This window comes from Chelonoidis abingdonii, chromosome 1 (assembly GCF_003597395.2).
Source record: "Chelonoidis abingdonii isolate Lonesome George chromosome 1, CheloAbing_2.0, whole genome shotgun sequence".
NCBI lineage: Eukaryota > Metazoa > Chordata > Testudines > Testudinidae > Chelonoidis > Chelonoidis abingdonii.
The window spans coordinates 9,930,685-9,943,598 of NC_133769.1; the positions used below are offsets into that span (position 1 = coordinate 9,930,685).

At 51.9% G+C, this 12,914-nt stretch overlaps 1 protein-coding gene across 1 annotated transcript in view; it reads left to right on the plus strand.

Annotated features, from left to right (window-relative positions):
- Positions 1-10,126: 10,126 nt before the first annotated feature.
- The window catches only part of LOC116831604 (C-type lectin-like), a 39,804-nt gene continuing 37,016 nt past the window's right edge, over positions 10,127-12,914 (plus strand). Inside the window, 2 exon segments of the mRNA XM_075061911.1 lie at positions 10,127-10,203; positions 10,944-11,056. Of these exon segments, the coding sequence (XP_074918012.1) occupies positions 10,137-10,203; positions 10,944-11,056 (180 nt within the window). The 5' untranslated portion in view covers positions 10,127-10,136.

A 12,914-nucleotide genomic window follows, 5' to 3' on the forward strand; every position in this document is an offset into this window, starting at 1 on the left:
AGCATAAATACGGAGTCTCCTCACACACTCCTGGCTAAATAACTCTGGTGGCAGCTGGAGGAGCTCTCCTGCTCGGCTGAGAGCTGGAACTGATGCTCAGAATTAGGATGAAGGCACATGCGCCTGACTGTGCTCCGAGTTTTATTTCTCCGGGTGGGGCAGGGCCCCAGCAGGTAGCAGCAGAGCACACTCCAAGCCGTTGCGTTAGCGTTTCCTCGGCATAACAAACAGCTGGGGATCGGGATCGCAGGCCCACGGACAGGATGATTCTCCACCGTGCAATCTGCAAACGTATGCCCCAGCCTGCGGCCCCTGCTACAGCTTTTCCCTCTGGTTATCAATGTCACCCAGCATCTCTAAGGCTCCATTTGTGGCTGATGCTTCTACCCGTAACATTGGAGCTTTATCACATCGGAGAACCTGGGGCTGCAGGATGAGGAGCACAGCGGGGCAGCTGGCATCTCAGCAGGTAGCAGCAGGAGGAGTGGGGAGGCCGGCTGGCCCTCAAGGCCAGGGTTAGAATAGCTGCCAGTGGTCCCTGGATGTTGGCTGGACCAGCAGTTACCAGGGTGGGGGTTAGAAACCCAGATGGCCCCAGCCAAACCAGAGCTATTGGCAGCGCTGCACTTTCTGACCTAACAGCCAGGTCTGGCCAGCTCAGGTTTGTAAAGAGACAGAGTCACACGGAGGCCAGGGGTAAGCAGTGCCTTGTCCCTCCATTCATTGCCATAGACGTGCCCCCGCTCGCCCCAGCTCTGAATCCAGCTCAGAATCAGTCTCCTGGTGACCTGACATTTCCCTTCGAATCCTAGCACCTGATTCACCAGCTTCCCGAGCCTTTCACCCCCATGCACTCCCTTTGCACAGGTGTGAATGGCTACACCAGGGGAGTCTGGCCCAGGGAGGAGTCGAAGACAATGCAGGGGTTGGGAGAGTCACGCAAACTCTGTATGTCCTTTAGGGCAAATGCAAGCAAAACAACCGGGGTTCTTTTGCTCATGCTCAGTGATTCTTACCCCTTTGGTACCCGCACCAGTTATGACTCCACCTCTACCCTCCCTCGTGGGCACTCAGGGCATAAGGGACCCAACTTTACCCCTCTGTGGGCTCAGGGCTAATACCCACTCCCAGTGGACTCAGAGCTCTATGGGTCTGTGAGGCCTTGTCCCAGTGAATATCCCTTAACACATGCTAATTGCTAATAAATACTTGTAACAAATAATGGAATACGCACACCAAGCATCTTATGCTCACCACTCCCACTAAGATGGACGTTTCCCGATGGCCAGTCAGGGTCCTGTCATCTGGGCTCCGGCTTCTGCACAGTCTGGTCGTGCAGGGGTTAAAAAGTTCCAGTAGCTTTGGTTTTCAGCTGTACCCCGGAGTTACGCTCCAACAAGCTTGTCTTCTGGCCCTCATTATTTAGTTAAACCAAGGCTCTTTTATCTATGCCTGAGACAATTATTTCACTTAAAACATGGCTATGTAGAAACCACTAACCAATCATTTTCGCTATACAGGGGTTCACATGCCTGAGACCGTCTGCTCATCAGCTTTTATATTTCTCCAAGTTAGTAAAAAGATCTCAAGGTCACTTATCGTTATGCTTCCGTTAGCGTGCCAGACTCACCCTGCGGCGCCTCCTGCTGGTCGTCTCAGGGAATTAGCTCTTCCAGCGTCCTGGAGCACCCCCTGCAGGCTCGTGATCTGCCTTACCACTCGGGTCCTGTGTCTCTCCTGGACCCAGTGCCCTATTATCTGGGGCGCTGCCCCCTGGCAGTACCCCCTTTGTCTTAGGGTGTCCCCTCCACAGGGAACCCCCACCCACTATCCCCACATCGCCTGAGTATAAGGCTACTGCCAGTCATTGTCTAGCCCCCGCACCCTGGGGAAGACTGCAGTGTCAGCCACTCATCACTGGCAAGGGGGGTTTGGACCTGCTGCCTTGGCCTACCCCTGGGCTGTCCTCTGCAACCCCCAGTACCTGTTGGCCTTGTGCTAGGCTGCAGCCTGGGACTTTCCAGGCTGGAGTTCTCCAGCTCCTCTGCCTTTTCCCAGCCCTGCTCCACTGTGATACCTTGTCGCTAGCACCCTGCAGCCAGGCCCTTCTCCTTCTACAGGCAGAGAGAGACTGCTGAGCTCCTGGCTCCCACCCCGCTACAGCTTCCTTAGAGGAATACACTTGCAATAGCAAAACCTCATACTTTTTATTATCAGGAAGAGGCAGCAGGATCTCAAGGTTAGCTTCTGCATTCTCTCCCATTCTCATGACTTTGTGAATATAGCTCTGTCTCGGTTCGTAATGCTGCAGCTGATACTTTGCTATCTGTCTGTGTCATAAGTAGATAGGTAAGGGTTAATTTTCTTTTACCTGTAAAGGGTGAACAAAGGGGGAACCAAACACCTGACCAGAGGACCAATCAGAGACCTGGATTTTTTTTAAAGTCTGGGAGGGAACTGGAAAAACTCGGTCTTTTGTTTTCCTCGGCTGTGAGTAAACAAGCTTTTTCTTCTAACTCCATCTTTCTTCCAATAATCTACTATAAAGTGTGAGTACAAAGAACCAAAGTAATCGGCTGTGATGTGCTTGAGTTGTATTTACATGATGTTGATTTTGCTGGACTGGTTTAATTGGCTATCTTTTAAATCAGGCTGTTTATTCCTATTTCTTATAAGCCATATTCCCTGTATGAATTTCTTAATGCAGAGTTTAATATATGTAAGTTCTTTCTTTTTTTTAATAATATATAAGTTTCTTTTAAAACTTGTGGGAGTTTCTTTTCCTAGTGAGGCAAAGGGATAGAAATTTCTGACTAGGTATGTCTCCCTCACAGAAGACAGGGAGGGGGAGGGAAGCATACATTCTGTGTTGACTTTCCTATTGTCCCAGGCGGGAACAGGCTACGGGGAAAGAGAGAAAGAATCAACTCTGTTCTCTTGTGTTTGAGGTTTTTCTCTAGTTACTGCCTACGAGGCAGGAGGGGTGAATCTCCTGGTGTGTTAGCTGTGACTAGCCTTTGAATGCATAACTCTCGAGGGAGTAAATAGCTCTCTATGGTTTTGCATTGAAGGAGTTAAGTATAGCATCGCCCAGGCCCACCCAGGGAAAGGGGGGGGGGGAGCTGGGGATAAGCTAGGGAGACCCAGGGGTCTGGGTCTTGGGGGGGTCCCCCAGGGAAAGGTTGGGGTGACTCGGGGTAACCAGGAACCCTAAAAAATCCTGGTTGGTGGCAGCGATATCAGATCCAAGCTGGGGTATAAGCTTGGGGGAGGTTCACAGTAAGCACCCAGATTTTGTACACTAAAGTCCAGATCTGAGACAGACGCTTACCACAGTCTGCCTACATCACGGCCACATTCTCCTGACTGTATAGTTTTTGTCTCCAACATATGGTGGCTGAGCATACAAGATGGCTCAGGGTTATGCTAAGTCCAAACACAAGAAGGTTATGGGTCAACATGTCAAGTCCAGGCCTCTTGTTACACCTTTTGAGTCCAAGCAGCCACAAAGAACCAAGGTTCTCCTTGTCAGGAAGTTTTAGCCCCTTTCTCCCCAGCGGCCAAGCTGATGGGATGAGTTCATGCACAGGCCTCCCCTTTCTGGAGGGGGCGAGGAACACACTCATCGAAATCTTTGTTTGATGTCTCAACAATGGCTCATTTGGCTTCAAAGGCCATCTCGTTCGACGGGACCTAACATCTTCTATGGGAAGCCAGCGTTTGCACTGGAGAAAACCTCTTTCCTGTTTGACGAGTCACACAGTTCCAGAGGTTAAGAGTGCAAATATTTGCTATTGCTTTATCACACGGGGCGCAGATAAGTGAGACTGTGGGCTTGTCTACACTACCACTTTTGTCGGTATAACTTATGTCTCTCAGGGGTGTGAAAAAAACACCCCCCTTAGCAAGATATGTTTCAGCGACAGAAGCATCGGTCGGCACAGCACTATATCAACGGGAGATCTTCTCCCACCATCATAGCTACCGCTGCTCGTGGAGGTGGTTTTATTATGTCGACGGGAGAGCTCTCTCCTGCCGGCATAGAGCGGCTCCACGAGCGATCTGCATCGGTCCAGCCGTGCCGCTGTAAGTTCACGAGTGTAGACATGGCCTAATACATACAGCATCCTGCAAGCTACTCCTAAGGTCCAAACACCAAACCCATTCTTACAACTCTAGTATCTATCTCAGCACCACTGACATACAGGTGAGCCAGACTGGTTTGCAGCTGTGCATTTGTCAGGGTTCACTGAGGGCTAGGGCCCTGACATGAGCTGGCACCTGGTCTGCCAGCATCTCACGTGCACATTTCTCTCCTGTCTGATGATTTACACAATCACAGAGGCTTACAACGGAAATACTCAGATATGACCGGTTTCAGAGTAGCAGCCGTGCTAGTCTGTATCTGCAAAAAGAACAGGAGCACTTGTGGCACCTTAGAGACCAACAAATTTATTTCAGCATGAGCTTTCGTGGGCTACAGCTCACTTCTTCGGCTGCATAGAATGGAACACACAGATAGGAGATATTTATACATACAGAGAACATGAAAAGGTGGAAGTACGCATACCAACTGGAAGAGTCCAATCAATTGAGATGAGCTATCATCAGCAGGAGGAAAAAAACCTTTGAAGTGATCATTGAGATGACCCATAGAAGGTGTGAGGAGAACTTAACATAGGGAAATCGATTCAATTAGTGTAATGACCCAACCATTCCCAGTCTCTGTTTAGGCCTGAGTTAATTGTATCTAATTTGCATATTAATTTGAGTTCAGCAGTCTACAACATGGGACACGGGTGCTGTAAGTGAGGTAAATGCTGGCAGCAACTCATGAGCATTCAATAAAGTCTAAACCCTAAAGCCAATCTTCTCATTCTAATACCTGTTTTAACAACCTAAAGCCCCGGGACCTAGCCTGGTTCCAGCTCTGTATTGTCAGTGTCACAGGGAGCCTGAGGCCGGGGCTAGGAGAAAGACAACATTTCCAATAGCTCCTAGGTGTGAAGGACAGGAGCATCTGATCACCTGTAAAACACAGGCCGGAGACTTTCCCCTGCTGAGCCTGGCAGGGTGCCCATGTCTTGTGGCTGAGCTACAGCACGAAGGTGCTAGAGAAGGGGGGCTGGAGGCAAGGCGAGGTGCTCAGTGCTGCGTGAGCTGGCAGCAGGAGATGTCAGGGTGACAGCTGGAGAGTTGAGCTTGACTGGGGGAGGTGGGGAGTCACTGGCTGAAAACCAGACCACAGTCAGCAGTAAATATTGACTTGCTTTGCATGTCACCCGAATCACGGCATTTGCCTACAGCCTCTTATTGTTCCTCTGCCCTACGAGGGCTAATGAACTGGCCACCAGCCTTTCTTGCAAACAGAGCGTCTGTTGATTTAAGGAAGGGACACAGGATCCTGCCCTAAATCAGCATTCGTCCCTGCTGAGGGGATGCTGGTGCTCAGAGGGGCAGTTCATGGAGATAACCAGTGAGAGGAAAGTGGGTGCGAAGGGAAGGACATCCCTGCTCAGAGTAACAATCGCCCTGCTCCAGACCCCAGGCACTGACTCTCTGCCTGGGAACCCTTCACAACAATGGAGCCCCTCACCCCGCTGCCTGAGACCCCAGGACCAGCACTGGCCCCTGAGACACCCCAGTAGCCTAGGGCCCCTCCCCCAGCATCCCACCAAAGGCTGCAGCACTTGGGCTCTCAGGGCCCATGGTGGGTGCTGCATCGCACGGGCCTGACACTGTTGCTTTTCACTCACCAGAGAAAGCACAGGAGAGCACAGATAATCCAGAGCCCAACAGCAGAGTCAGATGCATTTACCTTCATCCTCATTCTGTGCATCAGTTCCAGCTCTCAGCAGAGCAGGAGAGCTCCTCCAACTGCTACCAAAATGATTTAGCCAGTAGTGTGTATTCTGAGGAGAATCCATATTTATGGCTCCCTGGACACCTGGCCCCTCACCAGCTCCCCTGCCTTGGAGAGTCCTTGGGGGCCGTCGTAGCTCAGCAAGGCCAGGTCCCCCAGCTCGTCAGGCTTCTCCAGGCAGCTCCTCAGCCTGAGCGGGTGAGAATAGCCGGAAGAGCAAACAGCTCTGCTGTTGCCCTGTTGGGACCAGCCAGACCCTCTGTCACTCCCAGTAGGTGACCTTGTTGCTAGGCGGCCTTTGCCATGCCAAGCTGGTTCCTCTGGGCAGGGGCAGCCTTTTGTCTAGTGTGGTTACGTGCCCGTGGCTGGCCACTAGGTAGGTGGCCCGCGTTGCTTAGCCCGTAGCCCCTTTCACGTTCCAGTCCAACACATGGGGCAAACACTGCAAGAGAGACGACAGCCGGCGCCCACGCTCAGAATGGAGATTGCAGCGTGGTGAAGATACATCCAAGGCATTGGTCACTTAGCACAGAACTCATCAATGGCACAGACAGACTCCCCAGCTCGTCACCCAGGCTCCTCACCCAGCCTTAACGAAGGTGGGTGGCCTTGGGGTGAGGGGGAAGTATTGTCAGGATCAGACTCTGGCTGAGGGACGGGAAACATAGAGCAGAGTTAACTGGTCAACGTTCACCATGACAGGAGATAAACAGCAGGGATTTTAGGGGGCTCTACTTGGTCCTGTGTTATTTCCTGCATTTCCTAACACTCGGGAAAGGGGGTGAGCACCGAGGGGGTGAAGTGTGCAGTTGACACTGAGTTACTGTGGTTAGTCAGGCCGAGCGAGGACTGTGAAACACTTCACAGGGCCCCAAAGAAGACTTGTGACACGATGGAAAAGGAAGCTGCCAAAGACAAGGTATTGATCTGGGGAGAGAATGCTCTGAACTGTCACACACCTGGTGGGCTTCTGTGTCACCCAGGAAAGGTCCCTGGGTGACGTCTGCTCAATGTGCAGTTGTGGCCAAAAAAGCAAATGCTGTTGGGATACATAAGAGACAGGATGGAGAACAATATACAACAACAGCCATGCTGGGTCAGACCAAAGGTCCATCTAGCCCAGTATCCTGTCTACCGACAGTGGCCAATGCCAGGTGCCCCAGAGGGAATGAACAGAACAAGTAATCACCAAGTGATCCATCCCATCGCCCATTCCTAGCTTTTCACAACCAAAGGCTCTGGACACCATCCCTGCTCATCCTGGCTAATAGCCATTGATGGACCTGTCCTCCATGGACTTATCCAGTTCTTTTTTTAACCCTGTTATAGTCTTGGCCTTCACAACATCCTCTGGCAAGGAGTTCCACAGATTGACTGTGTGTTGTGTGAAAAAATATTTCCTTTTGTTTGTTTTAAATCTGTTGCCTAATAATCTCATTTGGTGAACTCTAGTTCTTGTGTTATGAGGAGTAAATGACACTTCCTGATCTACTTTCTCCACACCGCTCATGATTTTATAGACCTCTATCATATCCCCCCTTAGTCATCTCTTTTCCAAGATAAAAAGACCAGTCTTATTAGTTGCTTCTAATATGCAAGCCATTCCATAGCCCTAATCATTTTTGTTGCCCTTTTCTGAACCTTTTCCAATTCCAATATATATTTTTTGAGATGGGGCGACCACATCCGCATGCAGTATTCAAGCTGTGGGCGTACCATGGATTATATAGAGGCAACATGATATTTTCTGTCTTATTATCTATCCCTTTCTTAATAATGCCCAACATCCCGTTTGTTTTGACTCCTGCTGCATATTGAGTAAAAGTTTTCAGAGAACTGTCCACAATAACTCCAAGATCTCTTTTTTGAATGATAACAACTAATTTAAACACTATTATTTTTCATATATAGTTGGGACTGAGTTTTCCAATGTGCAATATTTTGCATTTATCAACATTGAATTTCATCTGCCATTTTGTTTCCCAGTCACCCAGTTTTGTATGATCCTTTTGTAGCTCTTAACAGTCTGCCTGGGACTTTGTATCATCTGCAAATTTTACCACTTCACCGTTTACTCCTTTTTCCAGTTCATTAATCAATATGTTGAATAGGACTGGTCCCAGTACAGACCCCTGGGGAACACCACTATTTACCTCTATCCATTCTGAAAACTTACCATTTATTCCAACCCTTTGTTTCCTATTGTTTAACCAGTTACCAAGTCAGGAGAGGACCGTCCCTCTTATCCCCTGGCAGATTACTTTGCTTAAGAGCCTTTGGTGAGGGACCTTGTCAAAGGGTTTCTGAAAATCTAAGTACACTATATCCATCTGATCCCCCTTGTCCACATGCTTGTTGACTCCCTCAAGAGTTCTAGTAGATTAGTGAGGCATGATTTCCCTTTACAAAAACCATGTTGACTCTTGCCCAACAAATTATGTTCTTCTACATGTCTGACAATTTTGTTCTTTACTATAGTTTCAACCAGTTTGCCAGGAATTGAAATCAGGCTTACCAACCTGTAATTGCTGGGATCACCTCTGGAGCCCTTTTTAAAAATTGCTGTCACATTAGCTATCCTCCAGTCATTTGGTATAGAAGCTGATTTAAATGAGAGGTTACAGACTATAGTTAGTAGTTCTGCAATTTCACATTTCAGTTCCTTCAGAACTCTTGGGTGAATCCCATCTGGTCCTGGTACCTTATTACTGTTTAGTTTATCAATTTGTTCCAAAATCCAGGGCTGCCCAAAGGGGGGTGGGCAAGTGGGGCAATTTGCCCCAGGTCCCGGGCCCTGCAGGGCCCCGGCCTGCCGGCGGTCCGGGTCTTCGGCAGCATTTCGGCAGTCTTTAAATGCTGCAGAAGACGTGGAGTGACTGAAGACCCCCCGCCACCGAAATGCTGCCGAAGACCCGAACCGCCGCCTGTGTGAGTACAAGCGCTGCAGCTCCCCTGCTTTGCTCCAGGCCCCCTGAATCCTCTGGGCGGCCCTGCCAAAATCTCCTCTAATGACAGCTAAATCTGTCCCAGTTCATCAGATTTTTCTCCTAAAAAGAATAGTTCAGATTTGGGAATCTCCGTCATACCCTCAGCCATGACAACCAATGCAAATAATTCGTTTAGTTTCTCCGCAATGGCCTTATCACCCTTGAGTGCTCCTTTAGCATCTCGATCGCCCAGTAGCTTCCTGCTTCTGATGTACTTAAAAAAAATAATTCTTACTTTTTGAATGTTTGACTAGATGTTCTTCAAATGCTTTTTTGACCTTCCTAGTTATATTTTTACACTTCACTTGCCAGAGTTTATGCTCCTTTCTATTTCCTTCACTAGGATTTAACTTTCACCTTTGAAATTATTCCTTTTTGCCTCTCACTGCTTCTTTTACTTTACTGCTTAGCCACAGTGGCATGTTTTTGGAAAGACTCAGTTTGGGCAGAGGTCAAGGATGGACCCATTACCCAATGCCTCTGCCTTTGATCTCACCCTAACCAATGCTTCCTGATGGTCCCAGCTCAGCTGCTGGGCGGGTCACAGAGTCTCTGTTTGCTCCGGGCTGGGATCCTTGTATTTGCCAGCTGGGCTGATTTGCATGTTCAGCATCCTCAGCTCCTTCCTTCTCACCCCTCCTCAACCCCCAGTAGGTCTATAAATACGCTGGAGATCTAGCGCCCTGCACAGGCTGAGCTCCGATCCTCATCGCTCCAGACCAGCTGCCCAGACAGACGGACAGACGGACAGGTGAGTCCCTGCCACTCCCGACCCTTCTCCCTCCTCGCTAGATGCTAGGCTCTCGGTGGAAGCCGAGCCCTGTGACGGGACCTCAAGGCCGGGTTTGCCCTGTGTGAGTCCGTGGGGCTGTCTCTGTCCCAACCCTTCCCCCACAGCATGGCCCCTTGCCCTTGTCCCCATGTGTTGGTGCTGAGCATCCTCTCCCTGGGACTCTGCTTCCCGTGCCCCTCCCCTGCCATGCCCTGCGTGGATGGAGAGGAGGGGCAGGGAAAGCCGCAGGCAGATGGGCCCTTGGGATCCAGCCCAGGGAGGGGGCCCCGCACAACTCCCCTGCCCCCCAGGGGCCTCTGAGTTGAGTCCCCTGGGTCTGGTGTCCCTCTTGGGGCCCTTCCAGCCCAGCCAGCCCCTTTAACAAACAGCCCCAGCTCTAAACCGCCTCCCCCTGTGTAATGCCACATAGGGAGGGGAGGGTCACTCAGGGGGGTGTCTCAGGCTCTCGTGGCCCATCTCCCTTGTCTGTTTTCTCCCCAGGAGAAGCGAGAAGATGGGGCCAGTCGCCTACTTCAGCCTCTGCCTCCTCGGCTGCCTGATCTTTAGCCCCTCGCTGGCAGGTGAGTCCCTGCCCGGCCCTCGGAGCAGGAGCTCCCGGGTGCTGGTTCCCATGGTGGGAATTGGGAAGTGAATTCATTTCCCTCATTGCTCCCAGAGCCACTGCCCGTCTCCTGCTGCTGGGGGTCACTGCCCAGGGGGAGCCCAGGCCCTGCAGCCCCTCCTCAGGGAACAGGTGGCAGAATGTGGATGAAATGCCTCCATGGATCAGCTCTTCCCCTGAGGTTTGGGTGCTGGGTGATAACTAGTCCCAGTCTGTGCTAACCCCATTGCTTCCCAGCTTCACCCCTTGCCCCTGGGTGTCCCCTTCCTGCCCCCCTGGCAGCTTCCCTGGTCCTGCTCTTCCACATGGCCCAGAAGGAGTCGGGGAGAAGCTCAGGGTGGCAGGACTTGGGCTGCAGCTGAATGAGGCAGGGGCAGGAGAGGGTCTATCAGTCACCCCACAGTCATTGGCTCCTTCCTCCCCCAGGGAGCCATGGGAAAGGAGCCAACATCCCATTCAAACCCAGAGTCCCTGCCCTGCTGGGATCCCCGCTCAGAGCTGGGTTTCATGGGACCTGTTCTGTTGATGTGGGATCTGGGCAAACCTAGCTTGTTCCTTCAGCGCCAGGGCCTGGAGGGTCCTGCCAGCCAGACACAGCCTCATTCGGGCTCCCAATGTTATTTATCCTAACTCAAAGCTGCAGCTGTGCCTCTGAAACTGCCTGTAACCACAGCGTCCTGTCCCCATCATTGCTCCCAGCCCCCTCTCTCTCAGCAGGGGCACAGGCTGGGTCCTGTCCCGCAGAATGGTTCTCCTTCGAAGGCAACTGCTATGGATACATCTCCCAAGACAAAACCTGGAGGGAGGCTGAGGTGAGAGGCTGGGGGCAGTGGGGCTCAGGGCTAAAGCAGCACCGGGGGTGACCACCGCACGACATCCTTCTTCCTGCGGGTCGAGTCACCCCGCAGCATGCTGGCGCCCGAGGACCTGGAATATGGCCCGCGCCGGGACCTGCTGCCTGCTTCACAGCTTCAACGGTGCCCTGAGCCCAGCCCTGGCAGGACGGAAGGTCAGGATTCTGCTGCTAGAGGCATGTGCTACCTGCTCAGTGCACCGACGAGCCCAGCCACCATTCAGGCACTCCTCACCGGGGCCGGCTCAAGCTACATCGTCCAAGCAGGGTGCTGGGGCGGCAAGCCCCAGGGGCACCTGCGGTTGCCGGGAGGGCCAGCGCTCCGTGGAACCTCCCACAGGCGTCCCTCCGCACGAGGTCGCTGGTCAAGCGGACTCCTGGTGGAGCATCCAAACAGGCACACTGCGGGAGGTCCACTGGAGTCCATCGCAGGACGCGTCGATCCGCAGAGCGTCCCCCGCGGCGTGCCCCATGCCGGGGGGCGAATGGCAGAGCCTGCCCTGCCCTCACAGGAACTCCCGGAGCTCTCTCACCTCCACCAATAGAATACAGCCGGGCGCGATCTCCATGGGACCAAAGTTTCCTCCCTCCCCGAGTCCTCACAGTTGAGGGGTCACTCTGGGCAGGCACCCAGAGTGATGCAAGGGGGCCTGGGGCAAAAAGCAAATTTCGTGAGCCCCTTCCATAAAAAAAAGTGTCAATACTATATCTTATCAGTAACAAATGTAGGTGACGAATGGAACTGGTTCTTAAGTTTGCTCTGAACACTGTGTTGGTGCGTAAACAGTGCCCTATGCAAGTTCTAAGTATCTAGGTGGTGGATAGAGGGTGTGTGATTGCTGCATGTGAGGCAAAGGAAGGCCAGTGCACCTAAAGAAGCACTCTGTTCCTAGCAACTGATGGGCCCCTGGGGACCCCTCCTCATGCAAAGATGCCAACTTGAGTGTTTGGAACAAAGATCAGGACTCTCTCGGCCGGGAAAGGAGCTGAAGCAAGAGAGGGGCTGGAAGGGGGTTATCTGGAGCTGCCTGGGGACCAAGGAGTAAGGCAGACCTAGGTCGGGTTCACTGCCCCCAACAGAATGGACCCAGCGAGGGTCTGGTTCGCTGTTAGACCCTGTCTGTCGATCCAGATACAGACCTCTGTTTTGCTGCTAAGTCACGTCTGACTGCAAAGTGGGGGGGGGTGGTTGGCAGGAAAAAAAAAAAACCCCCAGCTTTGGGTTTGTGCCTGTCACCCCCCGCCAAGGACCCGCCTGGGTGGGCGCTGCTGATGGAGAAAACCCACGAGGGGCAGAAGGAATGCTGAATGCTCCAAGGAGAGACCCAGGAGTGAAGATCTGTGAGCTCCTTGCCCTGGAACAAGTCTGCCCCAAGGAGAGCGAGGCCCCAAAGTCTGAACTGCTTAGTGGGGAGCATCCAGAGCATCGCCGGACTATCGTGACACAAGTAGTTGAAAGGTAAAAAAATAACTAAGTGAAATACATTCAAGATTAATTTGTAATAATTTGAAAATAACAAACCAGATCGTGATTAAAAACATTAAATCTTAATGTAGGTATAAGATTGCCAATTAACAATAATGGGGCGTTGCTGGGTGATGGTTTGTGCCTAATGGGCTGTCGCTGAGCCATGGGGGGGTGCTGCTGTTCTATAGACTGGGTGGGGAGGCTGGCGTGGTGGGGGGTGCCGGACTCACTAGGGACTGGGACTCAGATGTGGGAGATGGGTTGGGTTGTCCGTCTCAGAGGGCTGCTCGGAGCTGAGGTCAATCGTGAGGGATGGAGTGGGGTGCCCGGCTAAAGGACTGGGTCAGAC